Here is a 26,504-nt window from a genome sequence, read left to right on the forward strand (position 1 = left end):
TCAATGAACAGGATAAGAAGAAATTTGCCAATCCTTTGGGAGGCCGCTGAATTAAATGCACAAATTTTCAAGAGCTCAGATTTGGTGGACTAAAACAATCTTATTTGTTATTTATCCATTTTGTAATCACAGTCTACAAAAGCGTGCACTCAGGGGTACCAGGGCTGAGGAATGTGGAGAAAATGATTGGAGTTCGTTCTTCATCAAGGATAAATGTTTCATTCCTATTAAACCACTGGAGACTCTGGGTCTGCCATTGAGAAAAATATGATGACTATATCATATCATCATAGAAGCATAAAGTGGTTTGGGTTGGAAGGGACCTTGAAGATCACCTAGTTCCCGCCCCCCCCTGCCCGGGGCAGGGACACCTCCCACCAGCCCAGGCTGCTCCCAGTCCCGTCCAGCCTGGCCTTGGGCACTGCCAGGGATGGGGCACCCACAGCTGCTCTGGGCAGCCTGTGCCAGCGCCTCGCCACCCTCAAAGGAAAGAACTTCTTCCTAATATCTAATCTAAATCTCCTCTCTTTCAGTTTAAATCCAGTCCCCCTTGTCCTATTGCTACCTGCCCTTATAAAAAGTCTCCAGCTTTCTTGTAGGCCCCCTTTAGGTACTGGCAGGCTGCTATGTCTTCCCAGAGCCTTCTCTTCTCCAGGCTGAACTACCCCAAGTCTCAGCCTGTCTTCATAACAGAGGTGCTCCAGCCCTCTGATCATCTTTGTGGCCTCCTCTGGACTTGCTCCGACAGGTCCATGTCCTTCTTATGTTGGAGCCCCAGACCTGAATGCAGCACTGCAAGTGGAGTCTCAGGAGAGCAGAGGGAGAGAATCACCTCCTTTGACCTGTTGGCCATCTTCTTTTGATGCAGCCCAAGATACGGTTGGCTTTCTGGCTGCAAACACACATTGCCAGGTCATGTTGAGCTTCTTGTCCACCAACAACCCCGAGCCTTTCTCCTCAGGCTGCTCTCAGTCCATTCTCTGTCCAGCCTGTACTTGTCCTTGGGATTGACTGGACCCATGTGCAGGACCTTGCACTTGGCCTTGTTGAACTTAATGGGGTTCGTACAGGCACACCTCTCAAGCCTGCCAGGGTCCCTCTGGATGGCATCCCTGCCCTCCAGCATGTTGACTGCACCACACAGCTTGGTGTCGTCAGCAGACTTGCTGAGGGTGTGCTCAATCGCAGTGTCCATTTCTCCAATAAAGATGTTAAACAGTGGCAGTCCCAATACTGATCCCTGAGGAATGTCACTTGTCACTGGTCTCTCCTTGGATGTGGAGCTGTTGGCTGTAACTCTTTGAGTGCAACCATCCTGCCAGTTCCTTATCCAAGGACTGAGGGGTCCACCCATCAGATCCATGCCTCTCCATCTTAAAGACAAGGATGTCTTGTGGGACAGACAAATACTTTGCATGATCTAGATACATGACATCAGGTGCTCTTCACTTACCCACCAGTGCTGTAACCCTGTTGTAAAAGCCCAACACATTTGTCAGGCACCATTTGCCCTCTGCGAAGCCATATTGGCTGTCACCAGTCACCTCTTGTTTTCTGTATGCCTTAACATAGTTTCCAGGAGGGTCTACTCCATGATCTTGCCAGGCATGGGGGTGAAACTGACTTGCCTGTAGTTCCCTGAGTCTTCCTTTTTGAAAATGAGAGTTATTTATCATGCCAAAATAGTGTGCTTTTGCAGCCCATTCTCCATCTCTACAAGACTCTTAAGAACAAATCTTGTTCTTCTATTTACAAAGAATTTTGCAAATCTTTGTTAAAGTTGTCAGTGTGAGAAAAGTGAAGGATCTTCTGAGCCTGCTGCGAAGTAGGGAAAAAGAATGACCTTTTTGTTGCTAATAGCTGAAAACTCTTCAATATTGGATTTCAGTTTTACAAGTGTTTTTTTCAACGAGTTTTGACATCTGTTACATTTACTTGTCATGAATCATTGTTTTCAAAAAGAGAGTGAAATCTGGCATTTGCCAAAAGGTCACCAATGTAAATATTGATAATTTCTTCTGGAAGAGTTTTCAACACTGGTGAAGTTCAGGTCACCAGAAGACACCAGTTACAATATTTTAGCAAGTGTGCTGTGAGTCAAATTGATGTGTACTGCAGTAGATGCATTGGACTAATGACTGGTAGCGTGCACTCACAAGGTGTGGTTGGTGTGTCAGTGCTTACTTTACCAAGTCAATAAAAAAATAGTTCAAGATATAAAAATACAATATTCCTACTGAGTAAAGTCACTTGCAAAAAAATAATGCAGGCAATTTAGAGGTGATGTTAGAAAACACTCTGCTGTTAGATGTCATGACTGCTGATAGGCCTTTTCAACACCTTTTATGCCCTCTTTGAATTTTACTGTGCCAGGATCAGTAACAGGAAACAATTTTCATAGAGCTTATTATTAAAGGTTGTATTTCAAAATAAGTGATGTATAAGATTTCTATCTAAAGTTACCTGGTGGCAAAATAACATGGCATAACTGATAGACTGATGTCAATTATGCAATGCACGTATCACAGCCAGTATATTTTTAGAGGCAGTGAAAAAGAAGATCAATGTGTTATGAAAATGAATACTTAGTAGAAACTTTTGTGGTTCTTCTGGTTTACAAGACAGTTTCTACATTCTTGTTTTCTAAACGGATCAACCACAAACATATATTAACCCAGATTAACTCAACAGAGACAAAATAATAGATTTTCTTACTTTAAGCTACATGTGGTATAAGTCATGTCGTTAACTGTTGACAGCACAACAAGGTATCAATTAATACTACCCATTTGTTCTGTATTCAGGGTTTTCTTCCAATTACAGAAATTTATTATATAATGAAATTTGAAAAACAGTATTTTACATGGCTAATTGACAAGGCTCTGGCACTTCTATTTATCTTTGCAAAACAATATATAATTCAATGTTGGAAAGTCATTTCCAAGTAGTTCCAAGACAAGACATGCAGTGTTCTGCACTCTTAAGGAGGTTAGTCACCTTCCTCAGCCTTTTGTATAATTTGCAAAGGGCAGACATATATGTTGCTGGCTGCATTGACAAACTTGATGGCAATGTATGAAATGACTGTAGCAGTTAAGAAAAACAGTAGAGGTACAGCAGCTTTCTAAAGTTGAAGATTTTCTCTGTGACCAGAGCTGAGTGTATAAGGCATGGAAAGAGCAAAGGTTGCCAAGGTATAGTGCATAGGTGAACAATTAAGGATATCTTTCTTTTCAGCTTTCAAGAAGCTGATGTTTGACATTTCTTTTGGGTATACAAATGCTCTTCATACATTTCACTGACTGCTAAAATGTACAATTTCATCTTAAGGTGAGTATTAGATTATATCATAGACATAGAAATGTTTAAATGAGCATTCTGGCATCTGGAACCTGGTTGTGTGTCTGCCTCCATGATGAAGCCTGTGGAACTGGGAGTTATGGCTGAGGCCCTGAGTCTGATTTTTATCTGCAGGAAGGTAGCTTAAAAAGCAGGATGATTTTAAGATGGTCTATATTATGTATAATTTATCACAATGCGCTGTAATCTGTCGTGGATTTTTGCATCATATTACTGGGGAGTGTATATATACCTAATACATATCTAGGCTTACATGTAGTATACAGGGCGTAAGGTATTAGTGTTACTACTTACAAAAAAATAGCTTTAAAGATGTAAGGTTGTTTCAGCTTCTGACTATTGCCATGCAAGGGAAAAAATACTTCTTTTTTAACATCGGTATGAAAATAAGTCACTGTTTTCATCATCCAAAGAGGAATTAGATAAAAGCTCAGAAAGTAAACCCACTACTTGGCTAGTTACAGTACTTAAAAAATTAACAGACCTCATAATAACTTTCTTACGGCAAGTGTTTGTAATCTTTCACAGGTGATGTGCCATATTACACTATTCTTTCTGAAATTAAAGCACAGCTTAGCAGGACCCAAGAAGAAGTTGAGTAAACTCAGCAGAGCCAGGAACTGAGAACCGGCTGTGTCTCTCAGGTGACACTCTCAAGATGCTGGGTCCCCTGGTTCTGATCTGCAGCCAGTCTTACTGAACATTGCCCTAAGGCTCATGGCAGAGTCTTTTTTGCACCTGCTTATGAGCCTGCTGGCTTCTCCTTAAACATCGCCAGGGAGTGTTACAACACCCAAGCCTTTCATAAACAGTTGTGGAGGAAGAGTAGAGCCCTTTGGGTCCACCTTTTGCTTCTGTTGTCTGTGTGGGATGTCAGAACAGACTTGGGAAGCCACAAAGCACAAGAAGTTACTTAAGGAGAGGGTAGGTGTCTTTACATCCATGAGTAAGAGGCTAAGATGTAAGAAAGGAAAAAATCCACATTTAATTGTGTACAGGCTATAATGTCAAAGTCGTGTTAAAACACAATAAAGTACATAATCATGGACTTGAATAGTAGTTAAGCAGGACTTTTCTATATGAGGTTCTTCCCCTATCTTTATACCATACCTTAAATTATTTTCTAATGTTATTACTGTTCCTCTGATTCTGTGGTTAATTTTTCAACAGCGTTGGTCTCGTTTGTGAACTGTCCCTGTACAGATTGAAATAGTAAAAAAATATTATTCAAAACTGCAAAAATCACTTGTTTGTTAACTAGTCCAGTAGTTGACTTGATCTGTATTTTGAGATCTGTAATTTGTTGCCTAATTTTTGACTCCCATTATTTGTGTTCTGCTTAGAACAGAAAACAACTGCCACTCTCTTCCCAAAGGAAATGGATTTTGTAATTACAGGAATTTTATCCATTTATATAAACCCCATTTTCCATAAATAATCAGAAAAAAATCTACATTCTGGTGTGCTTATAAAAATTAAGTAAGTAGGGGTATGGAAATTATGATGGAAAGTTCAGTTTAGAAGCACATGATTTTTTTTGTATTTTATTTGTTTCTCACTCTGCACACGTTGCAGTGGGTGTTTCTCAAAGTGTAAGCCTGGCTGACCCGTGATTTCTGTTTCACAGCTGGATATCATCAGATATTTCTCTCCCCAGTTTCCACTTTAAGAGATGATGCTGTGGTGTTATAAAAGGCTTGTGCTACTTTGGACTAAATGGAATCTAATAACAGCTTCCACTCAGCAGATGACACTTTAATATCCTTTAACATCCTCTTAAAAATGGAATCCAAAGCAGTTTGTAGATGTAAGCTGGAATGAATCAGGAGGGCTCTTCTGTTACTTCTTTCCCTGTGAAATTTTGTCTGATGGTCAGAAAAATAACTGTGTTCACAGGTGCCTGGTTTGAATAGCAGTCTGGAGGCACAGCTGTGTAGTACTGATCTGAATTAGAGTCACATTTATCTCCTCTGGTGTGTCACCTTGCTTCATCTAGATGAAAAGAAAAGCTGTGAGGTGCTGAGGTGATCCAAGGAGGGAGCTGTGAGTGGCTAGCTCTAAGAGCAGCACCGGGCTAGGGCCTGGCTCCTCCCCAGGTGGTGGAGGACTGGATTGAAGTCAGCTGAGCTTTTGGAAGCAGTGGTGGAATAATGGTTTTAGCGTGGAGTTGGAACATTCTGAGAAAAGTGATGACAAGTGAGCCAGTATTCATTGCAAACTACAAGGTGAATAAACAAAGCGACTGATGTGTTTAGGAGAAAGCAGAATTGCCTTGACAGGTAACTGATGCTAGTGACTACCTGCGTCCACCGAGACCATTTGCCCTTGGGCTGACTGGAGTGAACATTGTTGAAACCAATGGTGACTCTGATGGTAATGCTTTTGGGAAGGAGTTGCTCTTCAGCAGGTACAAGGATAGCATACTGGTTGTATGTTTCTCCATCACTAACAGTGGCATGTTTGACTGTAATTCTTGAGTAGCTTGCTGTTTTTGTGATGCTTTTTGTTTTGTTACACAGAAGAAATGTGGGATTCATCTGTCCAATGTAGTAGTTGTCCTGCACTCCCTTCCTAGTCAGTGGAAACTTGAGAAAGGTGTCTTAAAAGATATCACATACATCATGCCCTACCATTATTCCAGTGCCTGTACTGACTATAAAGGCAGCCTACTTTCTAAGCATGTAGAAGTTTTCTTTGAAATCTAACCTGACAAGAAGTAGTGGGAGTGCACCTTCAGATGGTGTCACCACCTTCTCAGGGCTCTCATCACCGTAATGCTTGGGTTTTGAAGGAGGATACGCGGTAGAAAATGTGAGTAGTTTTCTTAATGAGGCTGAAGGGAGAAGCAAAGCTGATGGGAAAGAAAAAAAAAATGCAATCTTACTCTGGTTTTGCCTTTGCCTTGACATACTGTGAAATAATCTGAATGGGGTAGAGAAATACCTCATTTTAATAGAGAAGAAGCGGCTGAGGCAGCCGAGGAGATCGTGTGTCTGTGGTTTTCAGTATTGAGAAGTATTTACTAGAAATCAAAAGATAGTCTGATCATTTGGGTCTGAATTTTGGAGTACTTCCTGCTTCCCTTCACACGTTCTATACAATTTTAGGTGTAAAATTTTAAATACTGGTAAGTATAGTGAACAAAAGCATATGATGTGTTTGAATATGTGCCTCAGGAACACGCTGTCTGAAGGGCTTTCACTAGCTGACCAACTTGACAAAAAGTTTGAAACTTGAGCCATAAGTAACTTACAGAGTTACATAAGTAAGCCATAACTTACAGAGACATAAGCTTGATTTGTTTGACTGTAAGGGGTAGATATGTAATGATTCATGGTACCTGTAGTCAACTGATGTCACTTGACAGGTTTGCGTGTGGTCTGGTGGAAGGTACACATCTGTAGGCCATGGTGTTCCCTAGTATGTTGTCTGGCCAATTGTGTTCTTACCTAGGTGATAATTGTGCAGCTGGCAGGAATTGTCACACATTAATCCTCTTAATTTCAGACTTGTGCTTGTTTGTTTTGTTTTACTTTTTTTCTTTTCTTCCATTTTTCAGTTGTTTTACTTAAAATATGAGGTGTCTTGTAGATATATATGTATTTTTGAAAAGTTAGAAACCATTTCTAAAAAAAATTCTAATCTGAATTCAGATACTACTTTGAACCAGAAAGGAAAATTTATGTTAAAGCTATCATGATGTGTTGTGGGTTAGCCCTGGTAGGCAGCTAAGCACCGCATAGCTGTTCATTCACTTCTCCCTTGCACCCCAGTGCAGCAGGAAAAGGGGAAAGGAAGAATAAAAGCAAGAAAACTTGGGAGTCAAGATAAAACAAGTAAAAAAAATTATATTCTTTAAAAAGTGAAAGGTGAGCAGAAAGAAAGAGACCAAACCACACCAAGTGATGCAGAGGCAATCACCTACCACTTCCCCTGGGTAGACTGATGCCCAGCTAGTTCCTGTAGAGGAATGAAGCTGAGTTAATTAACAGTATAGGGCTGTGGGCTGGCTTCAGGGATAGTGGGCTGGCTGATGTGGATAAGGTGCAGGTGTGGCTGGTTCCTGCTAAGTGGTTAAATAGCTCTAAGGGGTATGGAAGAGGGTCCCTGGATGAAGAGAGACCTGCAAGAAGTGGAGGGAGGAGAGTGCCCTGGAGGTAGGAGGGACAAGGAGAAGGATGCAGCAGAGGTAAGAGGCAGGGTGGGCTGGCCTGAAGAGGATGAAGAAACAGCAGGAACAGTAGATGAACTTGTGAAACCTTGTGGGGTGTTGGTGGCTGTGGTGGGGCAAGGCGTGGGAGCTACTTGTTAAAGTTAACCTGGAATGGGGTGGTAAAAGCCTTGTTGCAGCTTGATAGTTTTGATAGTGCTGTGACAAGTTGCCAAGCAAAAAGATGGCTAACCCCCCTAAAACTCCTTCTTTTCCCTTTTATTGCTGGACATGATGTTTTATGGTATGGTTAGTTTAAATCGGCTACCTAGCTGTGTCCCCGCCCAGCCTATTGCACACCCACCAGTCTGTTCACTTAGAGGCAGAGTGAGGAACAGAGAAGGTGGCCTTGATGTTGTGCAAACACTGGTCAGCAAAAGCTAGGGCATTAGTGTGCTCTCAGTACTGTTTTGGTCAAAATTCTAAAACAGCACTGTATGAGCTGCTATGAAGAAAATTAACTCTATCCCAGCCAGGCTCAGTACAATCCCCACCCCTTATTCTAAACCATTTATGTCCTGCTCGAGAGCTGCGATATCCAATATATCCTCATTAGCCACCAGACCCTTTCCTGTCCTTTGATTTAAACACAGATTTCATTCCTTTAATCTGTGGATCCTCCCTGTGAGATGTCTATAATGTGTCCACTGCGTTCATTTAGTCCATGACTTGAGTTTTCACTGTTACGGTGGTCACTCTGAACAGGAGGGGCGTGTTGTGTTACTGGACATCAAAATCTGCTCAGATTAGGTCGCTGCTGCACTCTTTCAGCTCTTGCAAGGCTCTTTCTCTGTTGCTTTAGGTGCTTTAGAACCGCCTGCTGTGGTTCTTCCTGAAACATTCAATTCAAATCATGGTATATTTTCCCCCAAGGTTAAATCTTCTTGAGGTACACATCAGATTTCCCCATCCTCCTGCATTACCCACCAAGTGTACTGGGTCCTTGAGCAAAAGCAATCTCATGAACAGGTTTGCCTTTTCCCAAGGGAGAAGCAAGCCACGCTGTCTTTCCTAGCCAGGTTCCCACATGCCTTATCTCCTTTTACAATATGCAGGGGTTTTGTTTGGGCAGGGCCAGGTCAGTGGTATTCTGAATATGATAGTGTAATCCTCTGGTATTCACTAGCCAAGTGGCTACTGCTAAATTTGCATCCTGCTGCTTATATGCCCCAGATCCCATCCCTTTCAGTATGGTGCTTGACAGTCCATTATATCTTTCAATCTTTCTCGCAGCTGCTGTGTGCCAGGGAGTGTGGTACACCCCATCAGCACCATGTTACTTGGCCCAGGTGCTGATGAGGTTGTTTTGGAAATGAGTCCCCTTGTCTGACTCAGTTCTCTTTGGGTGCCCTATTGCCACAGAATTCGCTTTTCAAGGCCCAGGATGGAGTTTCAGGAAGTGGTTTGGGTTACAGGGTGTGTTTCCAACTGTCCGGTGGTTACTTCTCCCATGGTAAGCAGATGGTGTTTGCCTTGGTAGGTTTGTGGCGCTGTGATATAACCATCTGCGAGGTCTCCCCTTACTGATACTGCAACCACCGTCCTTTATACCAGAGAGGCTTTACTCATGTGGCTTGCTTGGTTATGGTGTATATTTCAAATTTGTGAATAACCTGTGCAATGGCTTCGGTGGTGAGGTCCACCCTTTGATCTCCAGCCCAAATATGTGTTGCATCTCTCTCCCTGGATGTTTTGATGTTATATGGGACCAGTGAACTGTAAATAGTTCACTCATGTTCCCAACATTAGAGCATCCAGGTAGAAATTTACTCACCTGGCTGATGGGTGAAATTGTTTTGCCTGTCTTGGAGCTTGGTCGTGGATAGGGACCAAATGTTTTTTTTTGCCTTTTTTACGATTTCTGTCTTTCCTGTCCCGCTGCAGAATAGGCTGTCTCTTCTGATTCTTCCTCTCTCCCCCTCTCAAGAAGAGCTACTTCTCTTGTTACTGAGTTGACCTCTGCTTCCACTGTTTGCACTTGACTACAGGAGCAAGTACTGTGGTTGAGGGTTAGCTCTCTGTTTTAGTCTCAGGACCTGTTTGTGTGGCCTCAGAGCAGGAGACCTTCTTGCCCCTTTGAGGGCACTGGACAGTGGCTTGATAGACGTGGGCCAGGCCCCCAGCATACCTTTAGAAGTCCTGCGTTACATGGAAAGCGTTGCCAAGCTTGCACCAGACACCAGGGAGCAGTGGACACGGTGTTTGAGTGCTGGAAACACTGTTGACAGAGTTGTTTGAAAGCTCTGTCCAAATGGCAGATGTTCAGAGTTCAGGATTAAGGGACTAGGCACACTGATGTAACTGCTCAGCATTTCATGCGTCTTGGAAAGCAAACTAGAAAGGGGAAGATAAACAGCCATATTAAAACATCTCTTTGGAACCCAAACCTATGTGGTTCTGTAAAGATTCTGATATTTTTATGTTGCTTGCATGACAGTATTGTCTTGAGGATCTATTCAGCTTTAGAAGAAAAAGAATCTAAAGTGGATGCACGTCCTCAGCCTTCAAGGAGGTGTAAGTACTTAGGAGACTGCTGGAAACAGCCAGTAGCCTGAGTGCCTTTCTGAAGCAACCCTTGATTTACTGTTTTCTCTGAAAAGAGAATTGCATCCCTTGTTTTTTTGCTTAACAAAGAGTGTTGCCCCTGCTGCCATCTCCAGAGCTGCTCTGATTGTACCACTGCTCACAAGGCCTTTGGAAACAGGCTGGGAAATGTTCCTGTGAGATGTCGAGATTGGTGGCAGCCTGGGCTGCAGTGATCATGGCCTGGTGGAAATCGTGATCTTGAGGGATATGGGCCAGGTGAAGTCTAGAGTCATGACCATGAATTTTAGGAGAGCAAACTTTCAGTTAAGGAATTAGTGGATGGGACCCGCTTGGAAACTGCCCTCGGGGATCAAGGAGCAGAACAGAGCTGGCAGTTTTTTAAGGATGTTTTTCTTAAAAGTGCAAGAGCTCTTGATTCCTGTGTGTAAATAATCAAGCAAGGAAGGCAGGAGACCAGCATGGCTGAGTAAGGACCTCCTGGTCAAATCAAAGTGAAAGAATGAAATGCACAGGCAGTGGAATCGGGGACGTGTATCCTCGGAAAAATATAGGGATGCCACCCAGATGTGTAGGGATGCAGTCGGGGAAGCTAAGGCACAGTTGGAGCAAAATTTGGCAAGGGGTGTGAATAATCATAATAAGGGCTTCTAAAAGTGTGTTGGTGAGAAGATTAAGGAAAATGTTCCCACCTGATAAATAAGACAAGAAAACTGGTGACAACTAGCATGGACCTGTTTTGTCTTTTTACTTTTTAGGGGGACATTAATCCTCAGTTGAAGCAGTCTTTTATCCCCATACAAACTGAAAGAAGGCATGTAGATCATGTGAGCAAAAAAGCTGTTTCCTAGCAGCAGTCCCTTCAGCTCCCTGAAAGAAGTTTGGTTTGCTGGCAGAAGAGCTTTTAAGTCTTTCCAAGCAGAAATGTTACCTGCTCACTGAAAAGTATTTAGTGGTTGGAGACTGTTAAATGTTAAGTGAGGGAACAGGCTTCTGCAGCAGTTTTGTTCTCTGTAGCTTGTTCTGTGTGTTGGCTGTTGTAGTTCCCTTCATTAGAGATGTGTCTAGCAAAACTGCAGCATGTGATACTTTGAATAGAATAATGACTGTGTAGTGTCCTTGCTGCTATGCTGAAAATGTAATGCTTGCATGCACTGAAGATGCTTTCTACTGATTAAAAAAAAAAATTACCATTCTAGAGACACCAAAATACATCTAGAATGCTTTTTTTTTTTTGAGAACTGCCCTTATGAAATACTTATTTTCCTCAAAAACCATGTTATGTTACTCAGGTTTGGAAGGACTTAGTGCTTTTACAGAATTTAGCATTCAGACCCATTCTGCTTCAAAGCAATACTCTAATATAAATTAGGCTGATTTTTTTTTTTTTGGGGGGGAAGTGTGTTTTTTGTTTGTCTGTCTTAAGGAAGAGTCACTGCTGAATTACTGAATTAAGTATAATGCCCTTGTAGCGAGATACCTGTCCACACTCAGAATGTTTAATGCAATTAAATTCTTTGAGCTGCTGAGCTATCTTGTGCTTTTGTACAATTTCACCTTTCAGCATGCTATTTAGTTGTATTTTTTGTTCTCTACAAGCAAATACCTGTTTCTGTGTGGGAAGTTCACAGCCAGCTGTTACGGCATTTCAGCTGGGAGGTAAAGAACGATGCTGAGCTGGAAATAAGTGACAAGTGTCAGAGTTCATTTGTGACTGGGGAGGTGGTGTTTGAGGATGCAGTGTCACCAGCCAATTTGTAAACTTGACACAACTGAGGTTTTCTACACAGTCACAATATTCCAGGAAGGAAAACATCTATTTTATAACAGTAAGAACGTGGGATTTTTCCTCCATGGACATTGTTTAGGGTCCTTTAGTTTTGTTAACTGTGACTCTGCTTACCTGATGATATCAAGGAACTGATCAAGCCCATTTTCCCTTGGTTGTTAGATTAATTTACATTCAGTTTTGTTTTTCTTGAAGGAAGCTGGAGGGGCTATAGAAATCTTGGAACAGTGAAGCTCAGTAATCTTGTACAAAAGTTGCTATGGCATTTCTTGGACTTTCAGTGATATTGCTTTGAATATAAATGGGATAGGACTTGATCAATGAGTAGCACTTGCTATTCTTCATTTCTAAGTAGTGCTGAAAACAAGTGTCTCCTTGCTGAAGCGTGAAAATTTGTTTACTAATTAGATGTGACTTTCACTACTGGCTGGAGTTCTGCAAATGAGACCCCCATTTTTCAAACAAGAGCGAACAGGTTTTCTTCTCATTCGTATGAATTACTGCTTTTGAAGTGGAGTAGGGACCTGAACTCTGAGTTTCAGAAGGAAAGGAGTCTTGCAGTGGATGTGTCCACATAACGACTCCAGCATTAGCTGCAGTGTAATGTCACTCAACTGCCTGCCTTGAAAACCAGGCAGATTGGGAACAAAACCAGTCCACTCCAGTGGACAATGGAGCTAAGCAAAGCTGTCCGCAAAAAAGAGATGCGTGGGCCGGTTCTGAGGTGCCCGTACGTAAGGCTAAACTGTTTCTAATAATCAGGCTGGCTAATCAAAAGTTACTGTGGTATAATTTTATTGAGCTATATTGGTTTAATGGCTCAAGCATAAACTGATGTATAGATTGAAAAGCACCTTTTTGTTTGTGATTAATTTACCGTAGGAATAACGGTTATGTGCTTATTTTGTATGATTATAATTGCAGGGAGAGTTGCTGGGTTCGTCACCTATGTAAGTTCTTTCCAGGGAATCATTAATGAGAAATGATTGTGTTGCTGCTTGGCTGGATTAATACAGTTCATCCCTTGCCACTTTATGGCACTGGAGGTAGGAGCTCTTTGACACATCATGTGGGCTGTTCACAGGGAGGCTTTTCTGCTGCCATTCCCACTAGAACACCGCCTCCTTTATCTAGGTCTGGAAGCGATGGTTTAGGTAGCAATAAAAGTGATGTTGAGGAATTCCATTCTAGGTCTGTGGTTTAGCTGTTCCTGTTTTTTCCTTTTGCTGAATTTGAGGGTTAGGATTTTTCAGCGTGTTCAGGGATTTGGCTGGAGGAGGAACTCTGTTCCTATGGGAACACTGTGTTTCATTAGACCTAAGTTTAGCAGAACATCGCAGCAGTTTAGCAGTAACCACTCCCACGTTGGTTTAGCCAGTAAAGCACTTAATATCCATACATGCTTAGATTTTAATCTACATTTTGAAATAGATTAATAATAGTAGAATTAATATGTTTGTTTTCATAGTAGGATTAATTCTTAAAGGATTTAAGAGCTATTTCATTATTAGAGTTTGATGGAAAGGATCACTTTTTTTTAACCTTGGCAGTAGTTTTACTGCAGACCAAAATGCTGGGGAAGGTGTCTTTTATTTTCTGTGCATTTGTTTTACTGTTGAGACTTAGTTATTCAAGAGAGTTGACTCTAAGCAGAGCTGCAGGCAAACTTCAAACTCTACTACTTATGCAGGTTTCCATCTTTTAAGCTGCTCCCGTGCATCATTTTGTTTACTTTAAAGCTAGCAGCACAGTATGTCTTTCCAAAAGCAAAGCTTGCTTCTTTGTTTGATAAAAAAACCCAAAACACCAAAACCCAATAGTACTTGCAGAGAATAGAAAACAGTGTCAGTTGGTGACACCCGCTGCAGCAGTATGTCATGGAATCTTAGGATGAACAAGCTTACAAAAACAGATCTTGTGAGAAGTCTGACAGATGTTTTGAAAATACAGAAGAACTTAGCTACCCATGAGCTAGGACAAAACCTGCTTTTCATCTGTCCAGGACCATGTTCCCTTGTTGCAGTAACTGGAGAAGTGATGAGTGGGTGGTGATGAGATTTCAGAGGTGACAGGAAGCCTGGTTGCACAAGCATTGCCAGGAGCAAAAAATTGCCTCTCGCTAGGAAGGGAACTGTTACCAGTTGTCCATGTTTTTTTTTGTTTGAAAGATTGGAATCAGTGTCCTGAGTTTATTCTGAAAGATCAGCTTCTTTAGGGCACATGAATGCTATTGGTCTCTTAAGAACGTAAGTATATAAGCAACATAAGTGTGTATATATATAAGAAAATAAGTATACAAGTATATAAAGAACACTGAGATTTCTGTGTGGCTGAGCTGAACCCACATGTCTGGTCTATTGTTAAATGGAATTAATTATTTCTCACTTATTGTTTTCTGCTATGAAATGTATGTTTTCCCAGGCATCAAAGATCTTTGACGAGGTCATCGTTTTAATGAGAAAGTGTGGAAGGGAGAAACAGTTGCTGTGAAAATCAAGTTTAAAGTAGTCACAAGTATTAAGAACTCTTAAATCTGTTTTTCTTCCTCACCTTTATGGACTTGCTTGCAGCACGTCTCAAAAGTATGATTTCAAGTTTATGTAACATAAATTCCTTCTAGAGAGCTTTGCAGGAACTGTGCAGAACTGAAAACTGGCAAGCCATTTGCTGAACATACAGGTTCAACCTTGTGGTGAAAAATACAAACTTGATGCACTTGCAAGGGACTGGAGTCAGATGAAAGCAAGATGTAATGAAGTCCCACCTGTGTTTTGTGTCTGAATTCTAGTATGGTGGTGTGGTTCGCTTGCTGTGCAATACTGCAGAAGCTTTCTCTTCTGACTGCCCATCACCAGGGCTCTAGCACGTCGGGGGGCTGATCTGGCCTGTGTGCTGAGTTTTGCTTCTTGTGGAAACAAAGGGAGAGATGAGGTGGGTAACGGTGCAGAATTAGTTTGCAATTGAGTTCCCCTTAACCTGGGAACCGTGTTGCAGTCTTCAGCAACATAAATGAAACTGAAATTTATATCAAAGCTTACATGAACTCTCTGGGAGCAGAGCCTCTTGTACATGCTCAGGACTGAGGTACAAGGGTGTCTTTTATACTTTGAATTCAAGATGGTAGTTCATGTATTCCTTATTTGCAAATGAGCAGCTCAGTACTGTCACTCATGCATCTCCTTCAGCCTGTTGCAGTTTTGTGTATATTCTGGGATAATTGCTCAGCTCTAACTTCTGCCCCTGAGCCCAGTGTGGACAGCATTTCCCTTGTCAGTCACAGAGGAAAGAGCAGAAGAAAGTTTGGGGCATCTTTCTTTTCCCCTCTGTCAGGGTCTGGTGGACATGGTGCCCTGTTGTCCAAGTAATCCCTGAAGACTGAGCTTTTCTGGAGCTCTGCTTTCTCTGAAAAAACAGGCCACTTTGAGACCTGTTTTTGTAAGAAATTAAGTCATGTAGTCATGGTGTGTTTGTGTGTAGTTCAAACAGTGGAGATTTCACAAGGAGAGAGTTGTTTTCAGTACCCCAGTTGCAGGATAAGAATCAGAGTCCTTGTAAGCACTGTGGATTTTATTGGGAACCTGGTCCTTAGCCAGGAAGACCCACGCTCTTTTCCCAGTTCTGCCATGAACTGCTGCTGTGGGCAAATTGTGATTCCATATTATGGTTGAGTTTTCTCATCTAGAAAACAATGAGGACATTTGCTTCCTATGTAAATGAACAAATGAAAGGTATTAGATGACATCTAGGTGTTATTAGCGATATTTTTTTGCCTTTACCCGTTAGTAAAACCAAACCACTAGTATGTTTGTATATAGAAGTCAGTGTCTGAAACGGCAATCTTGCATGCTTTTTTGCATTACCATCCCTTATTTAGAAATCAGTTGTTTTCTTTTAACTAGCATTTCATAACTGCTCTCTGACTATACAGTTACCCATGCTGGTTTTATTTGGTTGGTTTTTTTTTTTCCATTTTATAGTAGCGTCTTGATGTCACTGTCACTGCAGGCATACTTAGACGCATGAGATTTTGAGTACAGATGTTGTGAAGTGATACGGAAAATATGCCACATTTATCTGGCTCTTCTGTAGCAGAAATTGTAAAGGGAAGGCTTTCTTTGCTTTGTTTAACCTGCTACCTACAGTTTAAGCAGCACAGCAAACAGGATTTGGAATGAGAAACAGATACAGCTACCATGGGCTTCATTTTAACACAAGGCAATCAGTCAAATAGCACAGGGATTGTTTTATATATAACTTGGGAAGGTTTTGAACATCTAAACTGGGTGCCAACTCTTTGTATATGACACATATGGTCCCTATTAAGGTAGTCATTAGAGACCAAATTGTCTTTTACTAAACAACGTTTCTGTGAAGTTGGACAATACTACTTTAGCCTCATTTACAGAGGGACAAATAAGGAACAGAGATGTCTAACTGATGAGCACATGCAAATGGGGTTGGCAACACCTCTTCTCAAGCATCTGTAGGGCAGACCGCCACAGTTCCTTCTGGTGCTCCAGCATCGTGCTGTACAGCATGATGGTTCAGAAACCAGCTTGTGAAGAGCTGATATCACGGTGCTGGAGGAGGAGGAGGAATACAGCAGTGTAGAAACCTTTTCCTCTGTGTCAAGTTGAACTGCCCTTGCTTTTTGGTTATATGACTTGAATTCCTAAATACTTTTGGGATGATTGTAGCTGAAATACAGCTACAGAGACTTTATTAGCCACCAAAAGAAAAGGAAAGAAGGATTTACATGTACCTTCCAGGGAGTTCATGTGTGTCCATCTGTTTTTTACTGACTACAAAATAATACACGTGATTTCAAGGGCTTTTACTGACTGTCTGTAGGGATTTCACTAGTTTTAAGTATCTGTCTCTACATAATTGCTGTAGATCTCATAAGGGCTTGTGTCCCTCCAGACCCACACTACACACTTAAGCTCTGCTCATGAAATAAAATTAAGCACAATGTATTAAACAAGTATGTCCTAAACAACCCTTCACACAAGACAGAACTAGCTGTAATATCATAGGTTTCTAAAATGAAAGGTACAATATAGTAAAAATGTACATTTGTGATTAATCCTCTTTCTCTTCCACATCAATCTCATTCTCTTTCCAAATACCATTTTGTGGTTAAGCTTTCTTCTCCAGGTTTGGGAATTGGAAGTGTCTTTTTTTAGCTCACAGCACTAAAGTCTGTTTTAAAATTTACTCTGCTTTCTTTCAGCTTTCAATGAATAACAAATTAGCCTTATTTTCCCCCTTGCCGTTCTCTCTGTCTTTCATCAAATGTCAGTGGTACTACAATAGCTGCTGGTGTTGGACCAGGGCAGAGAGTAGGCATCAGACTTCCTAAAATAGTACCGAATCCTCAGGTCTGTTTGCAGTGTTCCATGTTAAGATCATTCTGGATTGAGGTGGTGGGTTTGCTGCTGCAAATCTGGGGACATGTTTACTGAGGAGCTTGTTCAAAGTGACTTTGCTGTATCTCAGGAGCTTACACAGGAATGAGCTGCAGTTGGAACTGTGGTCTCTATCAGATGCTCTGTCATCAAAGTTGTAATTCAAGTCCACTTTAGAAACTGAGCAGTGATGATTTAAAAGCAGTGAGTCACGGATTACCCTATCTATGTGGTAAAGAAATGTACAATTTGAGGCCCCAAATGCAAAGGGTCCGATGTGTGTGTTAATTGACATAGCAGTTTATTATCTGTTGTGTCAAAGTGGTGGTGAAGGGATTTGCTTTACCTTGGCAAACCTCCAGGAGAATTCATGTTCACCACTAAAATAGCACGTATTTCTTCATCGCTAGCTCAAGAAGGATTTATTTGGAGAAGTTCAGCCACCTTCTTTTTAGTCTTTGTCCCCAATGAGTTCGTGATTAAGTAATGTGTTCCGACATAATTTGCTGTTCATGTACATGCTACAATAGCATAGTAAATAATGGTTTCTACAAACTATAATAAAGCCATAGCTCTTGAGCCAGACCACTGCATAGAGCTGAGTGAGACTGCAATGTTGTAATCATCTCTTGAGGGGCAAAATAAACTCTTACCTGGAAGATGCAGTACATGAATGAACGTTTGCAAGGCACACATTTGCAGAGCATATCAGCGTTTGGATTGCAGGATGCCAGTTCCATGTGCTCCTCTTGCATCTTCCTGTGCCCTCTGCAGTGCATTCCCTTCATCTTTATTTCTCTCTGAGCTGGAGAGGTGGGAGTTTGTGAGGTGGCTGACAGAATCTGAGACCCATTGCAGACTCTTTGGTATATTAAGGACATCTTTTTCCACACCATTGCTGGCAGTGATGGCTACTTGGGACCTGCTGTGCATACAAGAAGTTGAATACACATGCTTAAGTACTGGTGGGATTAGGATTTGCCTTCACTTACTCTTTGGATTTTTGTCTAATTCCAGGGCGTTGTGGGACTGGCTCCTGTAGACTTGGTGCAGTGATGGCTTCAGAGAATACTTCCCCTTCAAACTGGTGCTTCCCCAAAATGAACCAAATTTACAATGAAGTAATCATTAAAATGTAGCTCAGGAGTGGTGGAAGACAAAGGCTACTTGCTAGTAGAAGCTTCTGGCTTGGTAAAACTCCCATGCTACTAAATATTTTATCTTTATAACATGGTACCTGGTGTCAGACATTTCCCTCCTTGTTCTACATTTGCTTAATGTAGTAGTTTCTGTTGCTCATTGGAGATGGATATTATGTATATAAACTACTGCTTACACGTACGGTTGCTCTTTATATTTACATTTTTTGCCGTATGTTTTTATTAACTTTTAGTAATAGTTCTGCATTTTAAGGTTTTCAGTTAGGTTTAGTCAACCACGTTTCATTTTCCAGACAGCTGTTGATGTGAAGCCAAGGGTGGAGATCTGTAATTGTTTCAAAGGACACCAGAAGGTATTTATTATTTTCAAACCAAGTGAGTAAATCTGTCACAATGCCTGTTACTTAGTGGCATGAGAGTAAACTACTTTATAAAGTTGTCGGTAAACCAGCAAGGGTGGTTGTTTTTTTTTTTTTTTTTTGCCTCCCCCAGCCCCATTCATTTCCTTCATTATGATATGTAGTGCATTATTTTCTTCTGGCTGAACTCTGTACTGGAGATGCACAACAGCAGATCTGATCTGATTAGGGAGGTAGAAATGTGTCTGTGAGAACAATCCTCTTGGCAGAAGATACATGATTTAAGTAATATCAGCCACAAATCTCTTTGGAGAGATGTTGAATGAAAAAAGTTCAGAAATATTCTATCATTTGTAGGCTCATAGCTCGTTATAAAACTGAAGCTTTCCTTTTAATGTGATGGTGAAACCTCAGCAAATAGTCATCTTAAGGTTTGGACCCTTTTTTGAAGTTCATCCAGACTATTACACCCTTAAATTCTGTAAAATCTGGCTGCATATCACATGAGAATAGGTGTGCTTTTTTTTGTATGTGAGGTTGTTTGGTACTGCCTGCCTCCTCTTCATCTGGAAATGCTGCAAGAGAAATATTTTTCATTATATGATGTTTATAATTATTTCGGCATTTTTCATTCCAGATTGGGTGGAGGTTACCAGGATGATAATTCAGTTTGAACTCTGATTTAATATATGACTATTTTAAAAGAAATTTCTTGTTTGAACCACCTGGGGCAAAATAAAGTTTTAAATCTTCTTCATTAAAATACACCACATATCTGGTTCTAGGATACTACAAGTTTCCTGTCGAGGATTGTGGAGTAGCAGAAGGAGTGAATGTCCTGGAGTATCTTATTACTTGACTTACCTCAAGACTAGTTTATGTAGAGAGAATTTTGCCTGTATTTTCTGAATACTTGATGGACTCAAAATAACAAAAACTAACTCATAATGTATGTAGCCTGCTGTACCCTTCCATAATGACATCACACGCTGTGAAGCTGATTTATGTAAAACAGGATAGTTGTTAAAGTGTGGTGATTGTTTTGTTTTTTAATTCCTGATCCTTCTTGTTAAGCAATGGCAAAACATAAGTGACTGCGTGTGTGCAGAGTGTCTCTGTAGTGATCTGTCCATGAGTGCTGCAGAGGTGACAATTGTCTTATTGGAAGTTCTGATGGGTCTGCTGGCTGCAGTCAGTGAATGCCTTCAAAAGTTTGTCTTCAGTAACATGATGTATAGTACTCTGCTTTTTGTGAATTGTTTGGGATTTTTTTGAAAGAACAATTTTTCTTTGGAGAGTGCTCATTTGTTGAAACTCTTAATAAAACAATCTATTCATTTTCCTGGTCTCATGAAAATTTGGAGGAGAGAGTTGTATTTTTTGGGGGGTGTGTTTGTGAACCAGTCATCTGCAGTTTTTCTGTGCAGAGATGTTGAAGAAGAGGGAACAAGAATGTACCACATTCCTCTCTGGGGAAGTATGGATGAGATTGAAGCTCCTACTTAGACTGACCAGTGCCGTGAGTGGTAGGCAATTGGGTACTCTGAGATGGGTGAGGTTGTCTGTTTAAGTGGTTTGAGTGGGCATCCATGATACGCTGTCCCATTAAGGCAAGTATGTGCACTAGCATTCCTGCTAACTGCCTGTGTGGTTATAGGTAAATATATAAGTATGTTTTCTCACAGGTAAAATAACTCACAAAATTTCCAGTTTTTATGAAAACTAACCACACAGTTGTTATCTTTTTTAGTGGAAACATAAAGTACATGAGGAAAAGCGTTTGTGCTCTGAAAATGTATTGTGCTAGAATATTGAAAACTGTCTTTCATGACAAATGTGTTGCAGCTCAGAGATTGCTCCAAAGAGGAATAAAGTATTTTTCATGTTCTCTGAAAGTATTTTCAGTAATCCATAGTATGACCAAATAGTTGGTTCCTCAATAAACTTTACAGTTTACCTACTGCTGAGCATATGAGGGAAAAACATATCTTTATATGAATTTTGGTACTCAGACTATGCTTAGTTTTTGGGTTTTGGTGCTGGCCTAATGAACTGAATTGAAACTCTTAGCTACGTTAATTTTTCAGTTCGCTGATCACAAAGCTTATCACCCGGCTCTCAGTGAATATACCTTTTCTGAGTATTGACTAACTAGGGTCCTCGTTAACTAGCCTGAAAGAGATGAAAATGTGACTCAGCACAGAGAATAATAACCTTCCCACACCTCCTTATAGTCCGAGAGGTGAAGGAGCTTGTGCTACTGTACTGCTGTCCAATTACTTGTCCTGGGAACAAGCAGAAAATGCCATTTCTTGTTCTTTCCTTTCACAAAGCATGTAATTTTTATGCCTTTGTGCTGAAGTACCTCCAGTCAAAGGCCAGGGCGTCTTTGTTATAGTCATTTGATTCTGCAGAATGAAAAAGTTCCCTGCTCTAGCCTTTACCATCTGAATAAAGAGAATTACATAAGGCATAAGAGAATTGGGCATAGAAGAACTGAATTGGAATTAAATACCTCTTAACCCCTACCTCCCTCTTAAAAAAGCTTGCAAGCCACTTGATCAACTACAAAACGGCCGTACTGTAATAATGAGGATCCAGTTGCTCCCTTCTGAGCTGGCTGCAGCACCGTACCATGCGGAGGATTTTTTTTAATGTGAATTTTCCGTTGCAGTGCATAAACTCTTAAATTACTTAAATGTTTAGGTGAATTGAGCTTTACTAGCAGACACGTAACTCTCAAATACTTGAGATTTTTTGTTATCTACATTCCTGTAATTGTGTGAAAGAACAGTTATAGTGCAGGTAGTTTTTTGTGGTGTGTTTTTTTTTTTTTTTTTTTTTTTTAAGAGAGAGAGGCTATTAAGGGAAAGTCATAAGGAATTCAAACTATTAAGATAACATTTTTATTCAATTTTGTCTCTTTGGGATTCAGTCTTTCAAATTCAATATAATTCCCTGCTATTTCGGCTCTGGCTCTTTGGCAACATTTAATCAGATTTTCTAGCTATGTTGTACTTTAAATGCAAAATCAGTGGAAAATGTTTTTGCTCACACCATCTAACATTTATGAAAAAAAAAACCAACCCTGCAGAATTCGTGGAACGACACTGAACTTTCTATAGGATTTTACATCAGGGACGGTGAGAAAAAAGAGGAAAAAAGGGAAAAAAAAAAAAAAAAAAAAAAAAAAAGAAAGATTTAAAGATATAAAACCTTTCAGTTTAGGGTACATTTATATGAAGCCTGCTCAGATCACCAGTATTTGGAGGTTTTATTACTCTACATGAACAGATGGGTGAATTGGGTGGCTGTGGCAGCAGGGAGCTGAAGTGGCCGTCGATGGGACACACTTGCTCACCAGAGCACGGCACAGAGCAGGGCTGGAGCAGAGTCAGATGCTCTTTGGAACCTGCCTGGTGTCTGTGCTAGACATAGCACTGACCTGTCTGGGCAGCTGTGTGTTAGCTCTGCCATCCCTGCACTGCAGTCCATCGAACGTTGTAGGCATGCCGTCAGATGTGTCATTCTTCAGGTCCTCTGGGACTGTCTTTCCCATATTCAGCTAGCCATCTTCAACTCCTAATTTAGTCCAAGGACATAAAGAATGGATGCAACCGGGTCACATGCAAGAATGACACTATTAAAATAAAACAGCTAATGTTTGTATTTTATTTTTAGCTTATTTCCTGTTGTTTCCGTGCAGCTGCTGATGTTGTCACAAAAGCTTTCTTTCTAGTTGCTTTGCTTAAAATATACATGCATTGTGCATACATGCATCTGCGTGCCAGAGCATCTAGGTGTGGACACGTCAGCTCAACCAGTGGATACGCTTATGAAAAAAGCGGCATCAGCTCAAACTCCCTGAGAATGAGAAATGTGAGGAGGCTGCAGAAGGACCTTTCTGTGAGGCTTTTTCTTCTTCTGTGAATACAGCCCTGGGAATGCAGACGCTCTGCAGCCTGTATTCTCGGCCTGTGTGTTTGCAGGCAGATATTTCCCGTGACAGACAGGCAAGAGGCAGTGGACTTCAGTCTTGACCCAAACACTGAATGTCTCTGCTACTTTGCAGCAAAGGACCGAGTCAGCATTAGTCCCCTGGGGTTCTTAATGTCAGAACGAGTCATTCATCAGGAGTTACTGTATTTATATGTACTGAAAGGCGCCATAGGACCTTCAGATGCTAGTGCAGGATGCTATCCCCTGAGGTGTCATGTGGTTTCTTGCTCTCCCTTTTCTATTTTTAATTTTCCTTTGAAGTGAATTTATTGAGTTGTGCAGGACTGAAATATTTTTAAATACAACAAACAATAATTCAGCTTCCTTATTTCTTGCCCTATTTATGTACCGACCAGACACTCTTTGTCTTGTTAATTTCCGATCTCCTCCCCCCATACTCTTGTTTGCTTTCTGAATTTCTTTGGCTTATGATAACACCACAAAACCCATCCCATTACTCATTCAGGCTTATTGTTTCCTTTTTTTTTTTTGTGGGGCATAGCCAATTCACATAAATATAAGTTATCCCCGGACAGGTAAATTTCAGCATATGCTGTGTTGAAATCGAATGTTAGGCATTACAGGGGATTCCCAACCTTTCATGAGCACTGCGAACAGGTGTAGTTAGGAATGATTTTTTTTCTTCCTGCTGGGCATTTGCTGCAGTTGGGAAAATGATAAATGTTGTCAACAGCTAACTTTCTGTGTTTAGTTTCCTGTTACCTTCTCGTTGCCTGAGGGTACAAGAGAACTGACATTGTTACACAGCAATGCATGTTGTGGATCAGTCCCAGCATTACATCGTCATTTTTACCACAACATCATGTCCAATGGCAGATGAGGCATGAATTATCCACATTTTGATCAAAATGCCCTGTTCTTGGCACATTTGTGTGTGTTTTTTTAAAGATACTGTAGATGTCTCTAGTGAGAGACTTCTAATTCTACTTAAAGTGGCATTAGAAGGTCCTGGCTGTAGTAATGCCACCCAAAAGACAAGGTTTTGACTACTATCCATCTGGGATCTCAGAGTTTCACATGGAATCTCTCAGTTGTATGAGCATATGAGTCAGTTCTTCAGGCTCACAGTGTAGTACCCAGAGCTTTCATTAGAAGTCCTTCAGCAGAATATCTGCATGATAGACCCAGTCTTATACATTCTATATGGGACCCTGTGTAGCATCCTCTAAGTATGATATGCAAATGCATTCTGCTCAAAACTTCTATCAATTTTCTTCTTCTCCTAGGTATTACGACAACTTTACCCAGTGCACAGAACGTGAAGCCAACAATGCAAGTTGCTTTTGGCCAAACCCCCTTGCAGAGGGCTTTATCACTGGAATTCATAAACAGTTCTTTTCAAACTGTACTTCAGAAAAGGTTCACTGGGAAGATCCACCAGATGAAATTCTCATAACTCTGATCTTGATCCCAGTCATGTTGACATGTGCCATGATAACACTGGTAGTATGGTGCAGCAAGAGAAGTGATATCCTGGTGTAAGTTGTTCCTCTGGGCTTTCTTTATCTTCAATTCCTTCATCCAAAACCCCTAAGAGACGAAGAGAGAAACTCAACATAAAGGTTTGAGATCAGCTGAAGTGGAACCTGTGAGATACTGAGACAGAGGCAATGCTCCTGTGAACAATGAGCTGCCTGCTGCTGCTGCAGAAGTCACTGCTTTTAAGCTGGGCCATTGGTGTTGCTGGTGCAAAGCTCTCTACTTCCATGGGACCTCATCGTCATGGAATTCACAGACAGCTCCCAGAAACAGGAGAGCCTCTAGGCAAATGGACCCGTTACCTGAAAAAAGGGTAAAGTTACTTTCCCATGGGTAAAGCTGGTTGGTGAACTAGGTGTTGCAAAACTGCATGTAGGTATGGTGTTACTGACTGCAGGGGAGATGATATCTCTTGAGTTTTTGTGCAGGACACTTGAGGTTTTCATCTGTGATCCCTGTAACTTAGATCATCACTGACGAAGGAACTGAACATGGATTTAACCAGGTGGCAGCTTTTCTGGAAGCTAGTCAAAAGCATTATCAAAACCTGGAAGTATTGTCCTGGCAAAGGAACAATTTATGTGTCCAGTGACTAGCCCCATGGGGGAATTATCATGCCATGTTATAAAATGGTTTATAAAATACCTTTAAGCATGGCTACTTGGAATTGTATGGCTTACAAACAAACTCTGGGAAGATATACAGGTCTTATTTTACAGAGCTGGAAAATGTGAAATTGGTTGATTATAAATATACTAAGGAGTAATGAAGAAACTTTCATATGCCAGACTCTTTATTTTTCCTTTTTTATAATTACTCCTGACGACTTGTGTTCACTGTATACTCCCCACTCTCACTTCAATTTATGCAAGTGATATATTACAAATAAATTTGAAGGTGTCATGTTGATGAGGTGCCTTTCAGAGTGTAATTTTGTACATAAATAATTATTCATCCTGTAAAGAGTGTGGGAACTAATGTATGAACATCAAAGCTTGGAAGACATAGGAGGAAAAAGAAAAAAATATACTCAGAAATCTTATTCTATAAAACTATTCCTGTGTAACAGTTTAAGTAAAGTTCATATGCCCCAAATAAAACAAACTTCTATGTTTGTGTTGTAAACCTTTCTTTTCTGTAAGTTCACAAAATGCCTTTAGTTGAATGCTCTTCTATTATATATGAGGAATAACTGTTACAAGTGGCTCTTCATTTTTCCATACCTTGTGCACACAAATAAAATACAGGTGGAATGGTCAAGTAATGGTGTTTCATATCTTTGCTAGTTAGATTTTCTCCTTTAAGATTCTGGCTCAGTGTTTGAGACTTAGGTCTGTGTGTACGAGAAGCATTTCCAGGCTTGATTCAAATTAGAAATGCCCCCTTTACTGGAATTGTTTATCTGTAGATAGATAAAGAACACCTGTAGCCATAGTGGTTTGTTTTCACATCCTTTCACAAGGGTTGAAGGCACTGGCTTTTTTTTTCATTACCCTGATGTTAGAATGATTCATTTTCTAAGGTGTTTCCTGTGTGTTTTTCCAAAGATACATTTTCTTTCTCTAGATGTTAGCTGAAGATTGCTCTTTGTAAAAGAAGAATGACATGTGATTTTGGTTTAGTTTTCTACTTTATTATTATTTCCTTCATTAAAATGGTTTGGTCCACCAAAACTAGTGGGGAAGCCCTATTCATTTGATCCAAAAAATTGTTTGGGTAAGCATTTTGTGTGGCCAACCTCAAAAAAAATTATTTTTTGCATGGAGTTTCATTTTAATCCTCATTTTACTTTAAATTTTAACAAGCTTCAAAGCAAATTTCAAACCTTTAATTTGTAAACCACATATGAATAATTGTGACTTTTTCAAAGATGTGTTCATTTCAATCCAATTACCATATTTGATGCGAATTCTTGACCAGTTCTGGCTTGTTTGAGACTGCATTCACCTGGTCATCTGAGAGATATCAGCCAGCTAAATTAAATGTAAAACAGATTGGCCTGAGTACTAAATGGAGAAGAAACTGTCACCTTGATGAGCTCATACTACTGGATGTGTATTGTGGTCTTCAAATAAATGCCATGTTTCAACAGATTCTATTTATTTTGAAAATGAACTTTAGTGTGACCTTTTCAAAGAGCCTAAGAAATGTAAGATTCAAAGAACAAAAAACAGT

General features: G+C 40.6%; 1 protein-coding gene across 2 annotated transcripts in view; it reads left to right on the forward strand.

Moving 5' to 3' along the window:
• Nucleotides 1–25,589, forward strand: part of RAMP3 (receptor activity modifying protein 3) — a 55,824-nt gene extending 30,235 nt beyond the window's left edge. For both annotated transcript variants that reach the window (XM_080386106.1, XM_080386107.1), the window contains one exon: nucleotides 24,077–25,589. In XM_080386106.1, the coding sequence (XP_080242232.1) occupies nucleotides 24,077–24,332 (256 nt within the window). In that variant the 3' untranslated portion in view covers nucleotides 24,333–25,589. The remainder of the gene's footprint in view (nucleotides 1–24,076) is intronic.
• The last annotated feature ends 915 nt before the right edge of the window (nucleotides 25,590–26,504 follow it).

This window comes from Falco punctatus (genome assembly GCF_963210335.1).
Source record: "Falco punctatus genome assembly, chromosome: 4".
In the NCBI taxonomy this organism is placed as follows: Eukaryota; Metazoa; Chordata; class Aves; order Falconiformes; family Falconidae; genus Falco; species Falco punctatus.